Source organism: Hibiscus syriacus, unplaced genomic scaffold, assembly GCF_006381635.1.
Source record: "Hibiscus syriacus cultivar Baekdansim isolate YM2019G1 unplaced genomic scaffold, ASM638163v2 tig00002799_pilon, whole genome shotgun sequence".
Lineage (NCBI taxonomy): Eukaryota > Viridiplantae > Streptophyta > Magnoliopsida > Malvales > Malvaceae > Hibiscus > Hibiscus syriacus.
In genome coordinates this window covers 1,458,491-1,476,158 of record NW_024061945.1, presented here as the reverse complement: position 1 = coordinate 1,476,158, position 17,668 = coordinate 1,458,491, and the positions used below count along the sequence as shown (strand labels likewise).

General features: G+C 34.9%; 1 protein-coding gene across 1 annotated transcript; it reads left to right on the top strand.

Moving 5' to 3' along the window:
• Window positions 1-1,479: 1,479 nt before the first annotated feature.
• LOC120151530 (pyruvate kinase isozyme A, chloroplastic-like) lies at window positions 1,480-4,605 on the top strand. Its single transcript, XM_039163951.1, has 6 exons — window positions 1,480-2,147; window positions 2,230-2,320; window positions 2,413-2,606; window positions 3,127-3,248; window positions 3,451-3,929; window positions 4,195-4,605. Exons 1-6 carry the CDS (start codon window positions 1,557-1,559, stop codon window positions 4,494-4,496), a joined length of 1,779 nt encoding a protein of 592 aa, XP_039019882.1. The 5' UTR covers window positions 1,480-1,556; the 3' UTR covers window positions 4,497-4,605.
• The last annotated feature ends 13,063 nt before the right edge of the window (window positions 4,606-17,668 follow it).

Genomic DNA, 17,668 nt, shown 5'->3' with positions numbered 1-17,668 from the left:
TCGATTGATGGAAGCGACTGGGATATCTTTTTAGGGGGGCTGTGGTTAGACATGCACAAAGTCAGATAAAAAATTAATCCGGATCGATTTTTTTTAACCTAGCCAAAAAATGAGATTTTAAAAAATTCGGTTCGGATCTTAACCGATTTGGAGGGTCGGATGGTGTAACTGGTTTTGGTTTGAAAAAAAACCGGTTTTTTAAAAAAAATCGGATATAAAAAAACCGATTTTAATATTATTAAAATTACATCGTCATCAATTGCACCAAAGTTTACGATAATTGAAATACTTATATACTTCCAAGTTCGATAAATTTAAATACTTAAAAACTTCCAGACTGAATTTTTTTCGGATAAAAAACCGATTTTTTATCCGATTTTTTTCAAACCGTTTTCTAATCCGGTAAAAAAACCGGTCGTTCAATTTTTTTCCAAACCGGTTATACTATCCGTTTTAAAATATCAGATCCGGTTTAAAAAAAACCGATTTTTCCTAAAATCTGGTTTCGGATATTTTTTACGTAAAATCGGATGTTCGGATTTTTTTTGTACATCTCTAGCTGTGGTGTGGTGTTTGTGGAACCATCGAAACATTACTATTTTCAATCCGGATAATCATGATGGGGAGAGTATGATTCACCGAGCTAGAAAAATGCAGAGGGAAGCGATTGTTGCTTTAAATTGAAGAAGTCTAAGCTGTTCGAACCACTCACGTGGTCAATACCATCCGATTCGTTGGCATCCTCCCCCGGAATGGTTGAAAATTAACATTGATGGGGGCCAGAAATCCTTCTACGGGTCTTGCTGCTTGTGGAGGGGTATCCGTGATTTCCAAGGGCGATGGATCTCCGGCTTTTCCAAATATCTTGGTGCTTGCTCGGTTTTGGACGTAGAACTTGGGGGAGTTTATGAGGGGTTGAATTTGGCTTGAGAGATTAGTGCTCGCTGTGTTATGGTGGAAACTGACTGCAAGGAGTTGTTCCCTGCTTCGACAAGGTATAAACATGGAAGGGATTTCGTATATGGTTAGTCATTTGAGGGAGATAATCTCAAGAAGATGGAGTATTCAATTCTTGCATATTGGTCGTAAAGGTAGTAAAGCTGCAGACGCATTCACAAAGGCTTTTTGGAGTCGCTCTCTCGGTGTAAGTCGCTATGCGCAGCCGCCTACTGCTATTGGGGAGATCTTGCATGATGAGAGAAATCTAGCCTCACCAGATTAATTTGGTTTCAATCCCCTTGTATTAAAAAAAAATTATACTTTATATAATTCACTCTTTGATTTCAAACCAATTATAATAAACCATGTAAGCAAATTGGTTATTAATACTCTGTTTGGCAGAAGGCAAGAGAAAGAGGAGTTTGCCTTTAGTGGTTGCCTGCTTCACGTGATGCTATTTTACAATCCCCAAACACGGCACTCATCTTCGGTTTATCCGCCTCAAAATCCACCTTAAAAGTTAAAACCTCGAAACAAAAATATAAACGAAAGTTCTTCTACTAAATTCACTTCCATACATTTCCGGCCACCGGATACAGTTTCCTTTGCCGGAAAATATGTCGCATTCCCTCCAATTCTTCACTCCCTCCCGTGCTCCTTACCTCACTCTCCAGAAAGTTTCCGCGACTTCCTACACCCGGTTCCCGGTAATCAATTTCCCGAGCAAAAAACACTCTCTCACGATCACCAACTCGTTATCTTCAGATCTCGATGCTGCATCGTCTGAAGTGTTGGATTCCGGTAACGGTCAGAACGGAGCTACGGGGGGTTTGTCGGCGGAAAAGGTGATGGCGGCTCCGTCTCATGCTCCGTCGGATTCGGGAGCGGCGGCGGGGATCGATGTGGACGCGGTGACGGAGGCGGAGCTGAAGGAGAATGGATTCAGGAGCACGAGGCGGACGAAGCTTATCTGCACGATAGGTCCGGCAACTTGCGGGTTCGAGCAGCTTGAAGCGTTGGCTGTCGGAGGCATGAACGTGGCTCGAATCAACATGTGTCACGGCACACGCGAGTGGCATAAAATGGTGATCGAACGAGTGAGGAGACTCAATGAAGAGAAGGGATTCGCTGTCGCCATTATGATGGATACTGAAGGTAGCGAGATTCACATGGGAGATCTCGGTGGCGCTGCCTCCGCCAAAGCTGAGGTAAATTTTAAAAAGAAAAAAAACATATATGTTCAAAATATGTTTATTTAGTTAATTATGGATTATTTAATTTGAACTGTAGGATGGAGAAATCTGGACATTTAGTGTTAGAGCTTTTGGTACACCGCGGCCTGAGCGAACAATTAATGTGAATTATGATGGTTTTGCTGAAGGTTTGTGTGCTTGCAGTAAAAACATAAGTAATTAGGTTGAACAAATTGGTTTATTGGTGATTTAAGTAAGATTGTTTGGTGGTGTTATACAGATGTGAAAGTTGGGGATGAACTTTTGGTTGATGGTGGAATGGTGAGATTTGAGGTAATTGAGAAGATTGGTCCTGATGTTAAGTGTAGGTGCACTGATCCAGGGTTGCTGCTTCCGCGAGCCAATTTGACTTTCTGGAGGGATGGGAGTCTTGTTCGTGAGCGTAATGCAATGCTTCCTACCATTTCTTCTAAGGTTGATACACGTTCCTCTATTTTTGCTCTTTGAATTTTAGAAATTGCTATTGAATGATTTAGCTAATGTGAATGCCAGTTTCATGATTTCATCCAAGGTTATCTATGATTCGTCTTTAGTCACATATAGCAACAATGGAATCGGAGGTTAGGAGCTACCACTATTAAGAAATTTAGAGTCTCTTTGAATTAACCATGCTTTCGTCTGAATTTTTGTTTTCTTACTTGCATTTGCATTTTCCATTCAATGAGGAATTGATGATGTAATGTTGCTAAAAGAAGTCCAAGGATATTTAAAATTCGAAGTCTGTTTGTGAAAGCTTGTAGAGCGACTCCAGTCCTGCAATCCCAGCAATGGTGTTTTGGATCTGATTTTTGCTATTTACTCTGTAGTTTATCTTTATTTTGAGACTTTTAGTAGTGTGTGTGTATTTTTTGTATACCCTTGTTCTCTGTGCCGCCTGCATGTTTTTTTCGAGAAACCAAAACATTTTGCATGATCAAGCTTGTTTTCATTTCAGGATTGGTTAGATATTGACTTTGGGATTGCAGAAGGTGTTGATTTTATTGCAATATCTTTTGTCAAATCCGCTGAAGTGATTAATCATCTTAAAAGCTATATTGCTGCTAGGTCTCGCGGTAGGTAAGTATCATATGTTTCCTTACACTTTTAGAAGATTGGATTGGTTGTGGTAGGTGCTGCATGTGCACTTTCAACAGAGATTAGAATTTGAGACTGGAACCAAATACTATTTCGTAATATGTGTTAGTTTTCCTAAAATGAGTAACACATATCAATCTGTCTTTCCTTTTCCTTGAATTGGCACTGCAATCTTATGGTACAGCGACATAGCTGTCATTGCTAAGATAGAGAGTATCGACTCTTTAAAGAACTTAGAAGAAATTATTCTAGCATCTGATGGAGCTATGGTCGCAAGAGGAGACTTGGGTGCCCAGATACCATTGGAACAGGTTCCATCAGCTCAGCAAAGGATTGTTCAGGTGTGCAGGCAACTAAATAAGCCAGTGATTGTTGCCTCCCAGCTACTTGAATCAATGATTGAATACCCTACACCCACCCGAGCTGAAGTTGCCGATGTTTCTGAAGCAGTAAGGCAGCGAGCTGATGCTTTAATGCTCTCTGGTGAATCAGCAATGGGACAGTACCCTGACAAGGCACTAGCTGTTCTAAGAAATGTTAGTGTGAGAATAGAGAAATGGTGGAGGGAGGAAAAACGCCACGAGGCTATGGTACTGCCGGATGTAGGAGCTTCTTTTGCAGATAGTATCTCGGAAGAGATTTGTATTTCCGCAGCCAAGATGGGTAAGAATCTTCGGTTCCAGAATCTGTCTAATTATGTGTTTGCACAAGCATTGATCCGTGAATTGATATCTGCCTGATGTTGCTGGTTTTCATTCTTTTCTGTTCACGATTTTATTTCTCCGAAACCTTTGGTGTAGATAGAATAAATGATGCAACAACATCCATCGGCTAAGCAATCGGATACCAATTTTGAGCCGGTATTTCATTCCGAGTTAGATTTTCATTGATTGTGGTCTTGACATGAGTTTGGTTATGTGACCTGCAGCTAACAATTTAGAGGTGGATGCCCTTTTTGTGTACACAAAGACGGGCCACATGGCGTCTCTCCTTTCACGTTGTCGACCAGATTGCCCCATCTTTGCTTTTACGACCACAACTTCTGTCAGGAGACGTCTGAACCTACAATGGGGGCTCATTCCCTTCCGTCTCGGCTTCTCCGACGATATGGAAAGCAACCTCAACAAAACCTTCTCATTACTTAAGGCTAGAGGAATGATCAAATCGGGGGATCTCGTGATCGCGGTCTCGGACATGTTGCAGTCCATCCAAGTCATGAATGTTCCATAAATAAAACCAAGTATGGTGCAAATTATGCTCTTTTAGAACCCTGCTTGTATACTCAGTTATGTGTTGAGCTTGTTGTATCTTTCATTATCAGTTCAGCTTTGATTACTGTGAGAAAGACAAATACTACAACCGGAAAACGGGGGCTAACCCGGTTTAATATCAAAGTGTTTTTTTTAAAGTTAAAAACACTTTTGAATCTATAACGAATAACTTTTTGGGTATATTATGCATTTAGTACTTAAATTATCAATTTTGTTTTGTTTTAGTATCTAAACTTTCAATTTTTCAATATATATATGTATTATTTTTTGTTTCATTTTAGTATCTCCTGTTAAAAACTTTAGTTTTTGTTTCATTTTAGTGCTCGTTCAAAATTTAATATTAAGTTTTTTAAAAAATTTGAAAGTTTAGATACTAAAACGGATCAAAATTGATAGTTTATATATTAAATGCGATGAATTTTTAATGGCGAGTACAAAAATAAAAATATTAAATAGATCAAAATTAATAGTTTAGGTACGTGTAGTTTATCCTAACTTCTTTTAAAATAAAAATGATTTTAAATTCAACTTAAAAATTATTTTCTAGTTTTTGCGTATGGAAAAGTACTTTTTAGAGTCAAATTATAGTTTTAACCTTCATTTGTTATTATTATGTGGTATATTTATTTTATAATTTATAATCTTTTATCAATACAATATATGATAAATTATTTATGAGTTTAAAATTTTGATATTTTTTATGTTAACTTTTTTAGATTTAAATTTTATATATTTACATAAAATACATATAATTAAATAATTCCCATATGTTAAAAGAATAATTCCAAAAGTACTTTTATTTTAAACACTTAAAATTTATATCAAATAATCCAAAAATACTTTTTTAAAATTTCTTTCCACGATGCATTTTTGAAAGCAATATAAACTTGGAATGTTTCCATTATTTTCATATTACTTTTAATTATTCCCCGTATATTAACATAATAATTCTTTAAAATATTTTTTCACAGAAATTTTTAAAACAATAAAAATATGGAAGGTTTTCTATTATTTTAATATTACTTTTAATTATTCTCCATATATTAACAGAATAATTCCTTAATTATTCCTTAAAAGTCATATTTTAATAAAAAAATATTATTTTCTTAAGAAAAAGTTTTATTACCCAAAACAGGGGATAATGGCCAAAATAATGTACTTGAGAATATTTTATTCCAAGATAATGTTCTTCTCGGATTATTTTTCCATCTAGGGTGAAATCTATAGTACCGAGCTAAAGATTCCAAGATTATCTGGCGTCTTCAGGCCAACCAAGAAGACTCCAAGACTACGCGGCGTCTTTAGGTCAACGTTCAGCATGCAGAAGGCCCCGGGACTACGCAGCGTCTTCAGGCTTGCAACATAGGAACGCGGAAAGGCTGACTGTTGCACCCAAATCATGGTGCCATTATTGGGCACTAATAATGGTGTCATTATTGTGCACCAATAAAGCATGTAAGGACGGGATGTTTTTATAAATAGGGGAGTTCGATTTTGGGGTTGAAGGGGTGAGCTGAGAAAAGAATAGAAGAAAGCTTGGAGTGGCCGAGAGAGATTAAAAAAAATAAAAAGAAGAAAAGGAAGTTCGAACAAAGGAAGAAAAAATTTGAATTTTCTGGTAAATTTAATGTAAATTTTATTGTTTCATTTTTATTTTAAATATAAATTAATTATATTATTTATTTTGATTTTACAAATTAAATTGTATTTGCGTGATTTGGTAAGTTTAATTTAAATTTTTGTGTAATTTTTATTTTTATTTTAAATAATAATTATTAGATTGTTTATTTTGATTTTACATATTAAGTTGTATTTAAATAGTTTAGTAAGTTAGTTTAAATTTTTATTTTTTATTTTTTATTGAGTAATATAAATTATTAGACTAATTATTTTTATTTTATAGATTAAATCGTATTTGAGTGGTTTGGTAAGTTTAGTGTAAAATTTATTGTTTAGGGTTGAGGGTTTTTATTGTAAATATAAATTAATTAGACTATTTATTTTGATATTACATATTAAACTGTATTCGAGTGATTTAGTAAGTTTAATTTATATTTTCACGGTTTTAATTTAAATTATAATTATTAGACTATTTATTTTGATTATACATATTAAGTTGTATTTGAGTAGTTTTGTAAGTTTAATTTAAATTATATTTTTTATATAAATTAATTAGACTATTTATTTTGATTTAACATATTTTTTGTTTAAATTTTCTTTAATTATAATTAATATTATAAATTGAAATATTTAATTTTTTTATAGATTGGTTGAAGCATTTGCAGAACAAAATGTTCTTTTGAGACTAGATGATCGATACATTTCTAGTCATTTGGGAGCACTGGTATTATGATCCAATAATATATATTTTATTTGAGAACGATGAATTAATTCTAATTATATGGATTAATAAATTGTAGGATGACGAACAACGAGTCCTTCGTAGTCGAGTGAACATTTGTGATCAACCAGATGAACTTATTGCCCAAAATTTGAAAATGGCGGGCTTTTACGAAGTAAAATTTATAAGAGAATATAAGTTGGTCCCCGGTTTGATCAGTGCATTAATTGAACGGCGGAGACCAAAAACATATACATTTCATCTTCCGTGTGGTGAATGTACGATCACTTTGGAGGATTTGGCTTTATAACTCGGGGTTCCTACAAATGGAATGGTAGTGATGGGGAAAATGACCAGGACGTGTTTAGAATGTGCGAGGCTTACCTTGGGAAGGTACCAAAAAAACATTTACAAAAGGGTCACGTTTGAGGTTATCATTGTTGGCGAATGGGTTTAAGCTCGATCGTTATAATACTGAGCAAGACATTATATATGCAACTCGAGCATATATGTTATGGTTGATCTGGGGAGTCTTGATGTCGGATAAATCCGGTAATCTTGGTCATATACAATATCTCCATTTTTGGGTAATATTTTGAATACTCGTCAGTATAGTTGGGGATCGACAATATTGACATTCTTGTATCGAGAGATGTACAAGGTGTCATTACTTGTAAATGATGTGTGTACGATGGAAACCCATGGATGTCTGATGTTATTATAATTGTGGGCCTGACATAGACTTTCATGGTTAACACCGATTAGTCAATATGCAGTTGACTTTCCTCTTGCGAGAAGGTAATATTTTGATTTAAAATATTTTATCTTAAATTAATTAACGAATATTTTGTATACGAAAAATAATTAGCAAATTTTATTTTGATTGGTATACAGATTGAGGCGTAAAATAAAAGAAACGGGGTTGGCACACAATAATGTGAAAGGGTTTAGATTTAAGATGGACATCAAATGCAAAGTTGAGGTATATATATAATTTATTTATTTAGTTTCTAATATTGTTTATTTATTTAGTTGAATTTTATAATTATTTAATTATTTAATAATTATATAATTTTGTTTTATAGTTTATTTGGAGGTCGTATGATGATGGAGAAATTATGTCGTGTGTGCCGCAACATGTCTAGGAGGGTTGTCAATATTGGTGTGCTATTACACCATTGATCCATTTCGCTTTTGTTGAGTTCCAATTTTCTGATAGAGTGTTGAGGCAGTTCAGCTTCCACCAACCTATTCCATGAATTCCAGAGAATCATGACACTCTCCACAGATTAGATGGGCGGGGTAGGAACGGTGAGGATTGGGCTGTGAGGCATGCCAACTAGATCAATCGTTGGAACAACATGGCTTCATACTTGCCAACTCTCACTCCCATTCAAGCGGATCACTTTGACTTCCAGAATTCGAATTACCTAAATTATTATTGGGAACATGGAAAGTCGTTCTTGACAACAAACATAGAAAGACGATAATTTATTCAATATAAGAAAAAATTTGGTAAAACCGAGAAACCAAGACAGAGTGGGAGTTCATCTCATCATGGAGCAGAACAAGCGACAATGGATAATATCCCATCAGAATCTTTTGGTGGTACATGATCACTTCTTCAAGTGTTTGGTGATTCTGGTGTTACGACCTACACTCCTCAGCTTATTCCTCATCAATTACCCATGTTCTCTCCCATGTTTGGAGCAACATATGATTTTGATCAGATGACATCTATGATGTCAAATACGATTATTTGTCCTCAGGTGGGAGAGCAAAGTCGTGGTGGGCATGTATTTACAACACCAGATCATATGCCCTTGGTGAATGAGCAGGTTGGTTATGTTGAACAATCTTGAACAACCACAACGACAATAATGAAACTGACGTTCGCCTCTGTATTATTATTCAACAACACCCCGACACCGATAGGAGTTGTAAATGCTTTATATGTTTGAATTAATAAATTTTAAGTTGAAACTAAGATTAATATCCATCACATTCATTAAAATACAGTGTCAACAAATATCCATCATATTAATTCAAAAAAATAGATAAACATTCATTGAAATACAAATAGAAATAAGATTACTAGTGAGGCCTATACCGTGGAAGGTTTGGACAATTTCTTTTTGAATGACCTTCGCCTCTACATAATAAACATCTCTTTGGTTGACATTTCTCTCTAATATGGATATCCATATTGGTATGAATATGAGTAGACTTAGGTCGACCCGTTGGACTTCTACGAAGTAGTGGATTTGGCAACCATTCATCATGATGTTGTTTCAACCAATATGATTCATTTGGGATCGGTATAAACTCATGGCTGTATATTTTTAATATCCTATGTAGGTGAAAGCACTTAATACATGTATGACCAAGCTCAAACTTCATTCATCTATGAAAGCATCCATGTAAACAAAGGGAGTTGTCATTTCCTTATTCTTTTATTATTCACATGTTGTTTGTATTATGTATAACAAATATATTTATGATATATCTTGTTATAATCATCCATTAATCATACATATTCAGTCATATGAAATATTCAAAACTTAGTTATGAATGTTGCTGCATGATATTAATTCTCATCTTTACTTAGTTTATAATCATTTGCATATGTTTTGTATTCATTTGAATTGATTTCATTATGATCTTAATAAGACAACATGTTATTTATCATTTACTTTGCTCATTATATATTATTTCATCTCCTAAGTCATATACATTAGCTCACATATGTTATATCATTTAGTTCTTATCTAGTGACATGCATTCATAGCTCATAAGGCCATAAACATGCACGTCAACAAGGTATTTCATTCATTCCAGCTCATATCCTTTGATTTGCCTTATTTTCTTTGCACATATAGGTACATGGATGTACGAAATACATTGGGCAGCTTGTGGGAGTATTTGGATTTTATATGCAGCTCACAATTAGCTCATAAAAGCTATGTCAGCTCATGGAGACTTATGGAAAGCTCAACTCAGCTAGAGGAGCTAGTATATAGCTGAACCTAGCTGGAACAACCATTTGGAGTCAAGTTGCTATAAGTGATCAAATGGGAAACTGAAGATAGCTAATAGAGGTGATAAGGATCTAAGGAGGTCTCAGCTAGGAAGCTCATTCACAAGCATCCCTTGCATTGCTAGCTAGTTACACAACCAAGCAAGCTAAAAAGAGAACTCATGCACGCCCAAGATAAAGCAAATGACCAGCCTTCATTCCATGCACAAGGTTGCACCACAAGGCTCCCTAAACCCATGTGAGCACCTCATGATCAGTCTACCACGTGCCATGCATGTGGATCAATTAGGTGCCAATATGAATGGTTACATAACCATTCAACCAAAGCAACTAAATTCTTCAAAATGGTGCCAATATGAACCATCAAGAAGACCATTCGGCCAACGGGCATATTCATTCATTTTGGCTAAATAATTAAGTCCATTCATCTACATTTACTTAATTAAATTATGTCTTTTAATTAAAAAGAATGTACCTAGTTGAATAGCCACCTATCTCTTGGCTATTTCCTTTTTAATTCCTATAAATATGCTAGGCTATTTCCTTTGTAAGACAGACCTTTCATATAATTAAATCAAGTGAGATTATTCTCTTTTTCTCAAGCCCTTGGTGACTTTTATCAGCTTATCAAGATCTCTTTACTTGTGGCGTCAATCCCTTTCCTTGATACTTGCGGTTCTTATCTCTTTATAGATAGAGGGGTCCAAGTCCTTTAATACACCCCTTAGATAGATTTGTAAGGTTGGGTCTTTGCTCAATATAGCACTGGTTCTTCCTTGGTCTTTCTAAGATACTACCTTCACTTTCCTTTGTTTCATAAGCCTAACCATAGCCAAACGCTTTAACCATCTTCCGCATCTCTGATTCATTATAAATAACCCTTCATTTCACCCCTACATTAACTACCAAGCCCTCTATTCGAGCCACTCACTTATTGCAAGTTGTTTTGCTTCCTTTCTAGATCCACAATCAATTAAGGTACAAGTACCATACATCAAGCGATATTCAGAGCTTTGGTGGAAGAAGCAAACGTGCAATAAAAATAACATATTCAAAAATACAAAAAGAAGTACAAGTGAAGAAAGTTAAAAAAATCAACAAAGAAAATTGCAAGCACTCAAGAAGAAAACAAATGAAAAAGAAAAGAAAATTGCAAAAAAAAAAAAAAAATTGAAAGCACAATAAGTCTCATCACCAAGCAAGTCAAGTAAGCATTTAAAATTGATTGTGGTGATAGAAAGGTTGTAAAATAACTTTGCTGTAAGTACCATTTTCTTTTTTTATTTCTTAATTCTAAGTCACCCTATTACGTTATATTTGTTTTCCATACCTATTAACCATTTGCAGCCGACGCATAACAAGTAAGAATTACTTGGTATAGTTCTGAGTAAAATCTACTTAGAACTCGAGACAAAGAGACTGAGAGAAAAAAGGCTTGAGCATGGGAGACTAGAAGAGGACTAGTAAAAGCCTTGAAGTCCTAGAGTGCAAACACAAGAAGATTGAGTGTCATTCAAGTTTTTTTTGGAGTGTTACTATGAGGTTTTGTGATAGCATTCTTGGTAAAGTCCTTTTTACACATTTATGTTCTTTATTTCATTAACAATTTTTATCTTTTCAATGGAGTACGAACAACAAAGAATGAATGCATTTCACACTTGTTTCCATGTAAATGGTAAAGTGTGTTATGTAATTATAGACCGTGGAAGTTTCACAAATATTGCAAGCACTTACATGGTTGAGAACCTTGGCCTGAAGATTACCAAACATCCGAGCTCTTACAAGTTGCAATGGCTAAACAATGGAGAGGAGTTGAAGGTCACTAAACAAGTCATTATTCCATTCTCAATCGGGAAATACTAAGGCCAGATCCTTTGTGATGTAGTGCATATGAATACAAGTCATTTGTTGTTGGGTCGACCATGGCAATTCGACAAGAATTCCATCCATGATGAGTTCTCTAATGAGTATTCATTCCAACACTAAGGGAGGAAGATCACGTTGGTACCTATGCTTCTAAATCAAGTCCATGAGTGTCAAATGACCCTTAAGTCACGTATAGAGGAATGGGAGAAAACTAAAGCCATGGAGAAAATTGAAAAGATTGAATATGGGAGCAAAAAGGAAAAGGAAAATGAGGGTGAAGAACATATTTTATCTAATCCTACTCATATTCTTTCTTTTGTTGTGCAGGACAATCCAATAGAAATTTCACTTCAAGTTGAAGATTCAAGAAACATGTCTTTCAAAGAACCAATAGTCATGACCTTTTGATAGGGAAGCGGTGGCGGGTTAATGAACGTTGCTCTTGTTGAATAATCAAACCTAGAAAGCTCTAGACTCGATGAAGAACAAAGGGGGATGAATAGGGAAAGTGATGGTAGCAATTAGGGTCTTTTAGAGTTTTTTTAGTGTTGGAAACAAGGTAAGAACAAGATAAATAGAAGATAAAGAAATTGAAAATAAAATAAGATAACCAAGAAATCAAAAGATCTCCCTTATGAAGGTGAATGGTAAAGACGATTGATGGTGTGGATGGATATGTGGAAAATCGATGAATAATGTCCTATCGAGCCCTCCTAGTCACAATGAAAAGGAAAACACGATAATATGGCTATAACCAACCCTTTTAGTCGCGATGAAAAGGCAAATTGGAGTGTGAAGATTAATCTCCCTCACAAGAACTTGAAAGAACTCAAGGAGAAGAAGCTTCGAAGGCACAAGGCAATCAACACTTGCTAAAACGAACTCTCGTTGTATTATTAATGAAAGAAATATTATTTACAAAGTTGAATGAATCCTCCTTTATATAGGGTCTGAGTTCTAAAGGTCCTAAATAACTAATGAATAAAATAATAATAAACTAAACATGTCTTAACTCTAATTCCTAATAAAATAATAATAACTTAAAATAATGTTTTAACTCATCCTTAATTCCTAATAAAATAATAAATCTAATCCTAAAAGATAATGCATAATCCTATATTAAATTATATTACAAATAATGAATATAAATATTGAAAATTCGTAATATTTACAAAATCACGTATTAATCTCGTATAGGAATTTCTGCATGCGCTGTCTTCACTTAAATGAACGTATCTTGAGTTCCCAATATAGGATTGATGCGATTAAAGAACCGTTAGAAAGATAAGAGATAGACAGTTGTATCTCCAGAAGACATATTGACAAAATAATATTAGGATCCCATTCAAAAAGTCATCGCAAGTCTACTGCTGTTCTGATCTTCTTTTCCAAAGCTTGGATGAGTGGATCATTTGGAAGAGTTATTACTTCTTCCTTTGATGTGAGCCTTATGATGCATGTATCATCCTCCCTTTCTTCAAAATGATTCAACCTCAAATTTGAAACATTAAAGGGAGCAAAATTAGAATAGTTTAATGATTCATTTACATTATCCTTACGGAATAGATATGCTTTGAATCTTCGAGACTTTGTTCTTCTAATAGGTTCGAGTAGAAACATTAGTCCAAAGAAGCATGTATTATGGAACCTAGTGCATGTATAATTCCCCCACTTCTCAAAAGGATTCGTCCTCGAATCTTTGGACTATCGTAAATTGTGACTCTTCATTGATATGGCATAATGATTAGGGCTTCCAGGTGGTAACCCGTCAGGAGGCCTAGCACTATTCGACAACTTTTGGCGATGGAAGATAGTGTGGGCCAGGCTCGTGTTGCTTTTACTTTCTCATCATTTACATGGATTCCTTGTGCACGAACTTGAATTAGATTGGTTTGGTGTTGTTTTCCTCTTTTCAGTGGTAATTCGTTAGGTAGATCACCTAACACTTCTCGAAAATCCTGTAAAAGAGATGAAAACACACTAGGCAAATCCTTGTTAATGTTAGAAATTGACACAATTGATTCCCTAAAGCGAACTAGGATGCAAGGCTGTTTGTAAAGAAGGTTCTCTCTAAATTCTTTTGTGCTCACACATAGATTTTGAGTCACTCTTTTCTTCTTACATTTAGGTTCACTAACCTCCCATGAGTCATTATTCTTTTGCCTTTTGTAACTAGTGACCTCTTTTACTTTTGCCTCTTTCTCATATTTTTCTTTTTTTTTTGCTTTCCCTACCTCCTCACAAATTATCATTTAATCTTTAGGGGCTAGAAGTGTGTCATTCTTTGTTGGTCGTTCTTTCTCCATGTCATGTTTGTCATCTCTTGTCTTTATTTGAGAAGATGGAGTAGAAGATGAGGAAGAATTTGGAGGATTACCTTGGTAAGAGGATGAAGTACCTTGGTAATGTTCTCTGAATCGGAATCTTCTTTGGATTTGTGCTTCGATTGTCATTGCTTTATTTAATGTATCTTCAAGGTTTTCGTACCTATGGAGATCAAGAAGATCAGTGATGCTTGAGTTTAAGCCGATGACGAATCTTGATTCGGTGACCTCTTATTTTTCGGTTATGTTAGCCCTATCGAGTAAGGACTGCATCTCCTTGTAGTAGTCTTCAATTGAACTTCTACCTTGTCGAAGTCGGTGTAGTCATAGTTTAACTTCTCGTGTATAATGTGTCGGTAGGAATCGCTTCCTCATGGTTTGTTTGAGGTCGATCCAAGAAGTGATTGTTGGAATTTGGAAGTTCTAGATCTTTTTCCTTGTTTGCATCCACCAAGTTCGAGCATATCCTTCGAATTGCATGGTGATGAGGGGAACTTGTTTAGCTTGGGGCAGTCATAGTATGTGAACATGAGATCAACTTTTCCTTCCCAATCGATGTACCTGTCTGGATAGTTGTCTCCTTTGAAAGACGGGATCGTGAACTTTGGTTTTGCAAAGAGTTCGGGTGCTTGGAAACGTTGTTGTTCTCGCCTGGGTACCAAAAGTTCAGCATTGTTTGGTCTTGGATTCTGGTTTGGTAGATCCAGTTATGGTTCTTGTCGTTCTCTCACGTTTCATCAAATCTTTCAATTTAAGTCGTGAGTCGGGCAAGTGCGGCTAAGATAGCCGTAAGTGTCTTGTTGTTATTGTCACCCATCCTGAAATCATAACACTCAAAAGAAAATTTTAAAGTAAAATAAAAATAAAAGAAAGAAAATTCAACAAAGCAAGAAACCTCACAAGTCACTCCAGAAAGTAACACAATGAGAGGCAAGTAAAATGATCTTGTACTCTTTAAAACTCACATTACCAAGTAGTCTTTCACAGTTTGTATCGGAGTTTGATTACTAGTAAAGGTGATAAGAAAAACTTAAAAGTTCTAAGAGGCCAAACAAAGGTTAGACTCCAAGAGAACGAGAATGCAAAGAAGGAAGAAGTATGCAAACTCTTTAGTCTTTACTAACATAAGAAAGATAATGTGTTAGATAATGTAAAAAGAAAATTAAAAAGGAAAAACAAAAGAACCTAAAGCACTAAGAGTCAATGGAAAAAAGAACCAACCCAGAAACCTAGAAACGCTGGATCAACTTGAGAAAAGTTTTTGAGGGGGTTACCGGTGTCCAAAAATTTTGGAAAAACTCTTGAATGTCTTTGGATGCGTCAAGAAACCACCTGTAAAATTTCAGAACCAAATACCTTCATTAGTATCCAGTAAACTCTATTGAACGGTGAGTCCTCTAACAATCTGTTTTTCGTGATCGCTTTGTTCGAAGGTGTTATTGATCTCCAACAATTCTGATTTTTTTAATGATCTTAAATATATGAAGCTTCAATCTGGAAATTTTCACCACGAAATTACTCCTGTATAATTTTTAAGAAATTCTGGACTAAATCTGCCGATAACTTGAATGATGTATTTGAAGGCTCTAATGAACTCCGATTGGGGTGAATTTTTGACTAGAGATTAATATTAGGATGAATATGAGATATGGAGAAAATCAGCTCTAAATTTTTTCGTTTGCAATTTTTCAATTTTTGTGACTTGAAACGATGAATCTTTTGCGAACTAGCTCCGTTGGGGTAACTTGACGGTTTTGTGTGCAAGAACAAGCAAGATTGCTTGCTTCTTTCCAATAATCGGCCCAAATATGATACCAATTGATAGGGAGTAGTGGAGGGTTAATGAACGTTGCTCTTGTTGAAGAATCAAACCTAGAAAGCTCTAGACTCTATGAAGAACAAAGGGGGATGAATAGGGAAAGTGATGGCAATAATTAGGCCTTTTAGAGTTTCTTTTAAGTGATGGAAACAAGGTAAGAATAATATTAGAGCAAGATAAAAAAAAGATAAAGAAATTGAAAATAAAATAAGATAACCAAGAAATCAAAAGATCTCCCTTATGAAGCTGAACGGTAAAGATGATTGATGGTGTGGATGTATATGTGAAAAATCGATGGATAATGTCCTATCAAGCCCTCGTAGTCGCAATGAAAAGGCAAACATGATAATATGACTCTAACCAACCCTCCTAGTAACGATGAAAAGGTAAATTGGAGTGTGAAGATTAATCTCCCTCACAAGAACTTGAAAGAACTCAAGGAGAAGAAGCTTCGAAGGCACAAGGCAATCAACACTTGCAAAAACGAACTCTCGTTGTATTATTAATCAAAGAAATCTTATTTAAAAAGTTGAATGAAGCCTCCTTTATATAGGGTCTGAGTTCTAAAGGTCCTAAATAACTAATGAATAAAATAATAATAAGAAACTAAACATGTCTTAACTCTAATTCCTAATAAAATAATAATAACTAAAAATAATATTTTAACTTATCCTTAATTCCTAATAAAATAATAAATATAATCCTAAAAGATAACACATCATCCTATATTAAATTATATTACAAATAATCAATATAAATATTGAAAATTCGTAATATTTACAAAATCACATATTAATCTCATATAGGAATTTCTACATGCGCTGTTTTCACTAAAATGAACATATCTTGAGTTCCCGATATTGGATTGATGCAATTAAAGAACAGTTGGAAAGATAAGAGATAGAAGATTGTATCTCCAGAAGACATGTTGACAAAATAAGATCAGGATCCAATTCAAAAAGTCATCAAAATGCTACTGCTATTATGATCTTCTTTTCCAAAGCTTGGACGAGTGGATCATTTGGAAGAGTTATTACTTCTTCCTTTGATGTGAGTCGTATGATGCATGTATCATCCTCACTTTCTTCAAAAAGATTCAACCTCGAATTTGAAACATTAAAGGGATAAACATTAGAATAGTTTAATGATTCATTCACATTATGCTTATCGAATATAATGTTTTGAATCTTCGAGACTTTGTTCTTCTAATAGGTTCGAGTAGAAACATTAGTCCAAAGAAGCATGTATTATGGATCCTGGTGCATGTATCACCTTTGGTGATCCACAAGACATGTCCTTAGACATTTCAATGGATGTACCACTTGAAGTTCAAAAGAATATACCATTTGAAGATCCAAGAATTGTGAATTTTGACATCCCAAGTGCAATGTAAATCTTGAAGAAAATTCAGCAACCAATGGATAATTCCATCATCAAGCTACCGATTCCCATTAAAAATCCACCCTGGTTTGCTAACTCTAATTATTTGTTATTAGTTTTTCATTTTCTAACTTTGATTCATTTTTGCAGCAATTCGATTCGTGTAAATGGTGTTATCCTAACAATCTAAGATAGCAAGATCATTTGTCATTTTGAGTTTGATTGGTACATCAAAATTGTCCCAACGTAAGGGTGTGAAGCAGACCTTGTCCACCTTTTTAAAGGCCATTACTCAGAAGGGCACAAAGCTTAAAGGAATTAACCTTATCTAGATACTTGAAGAAGTTCAGAAGTTAAATCTTCT

What these genes read in the sequence shown, in the direction of transcription:
- LOC120151530 (XM_039163951.1), top strand. Translation starts at nt 1,557, where the DNA reads ATGTCGCATTCCCTCCAATTCTTCACTCCCTCCCGTGCTCCTTACCTC. An exon ending in TTATGATGGTTTTGCTGAAG is followed by an intron (nt 2,321 to 2,412) that starts GTTTGTGTGCTT and finishes GGTGTTATACAG; the next exon opens with ATGTGAAAGTTGGGGATGAA. An exon ending in TATTTCCGCAGCCAAGATGG is followed by an intron (nt 3,930 to 4,194) that starts GTAAGAATCTTC and finishes TGTGACCTGCAG; the next exon opens with CTAACAATTTAGAGGTGGAT.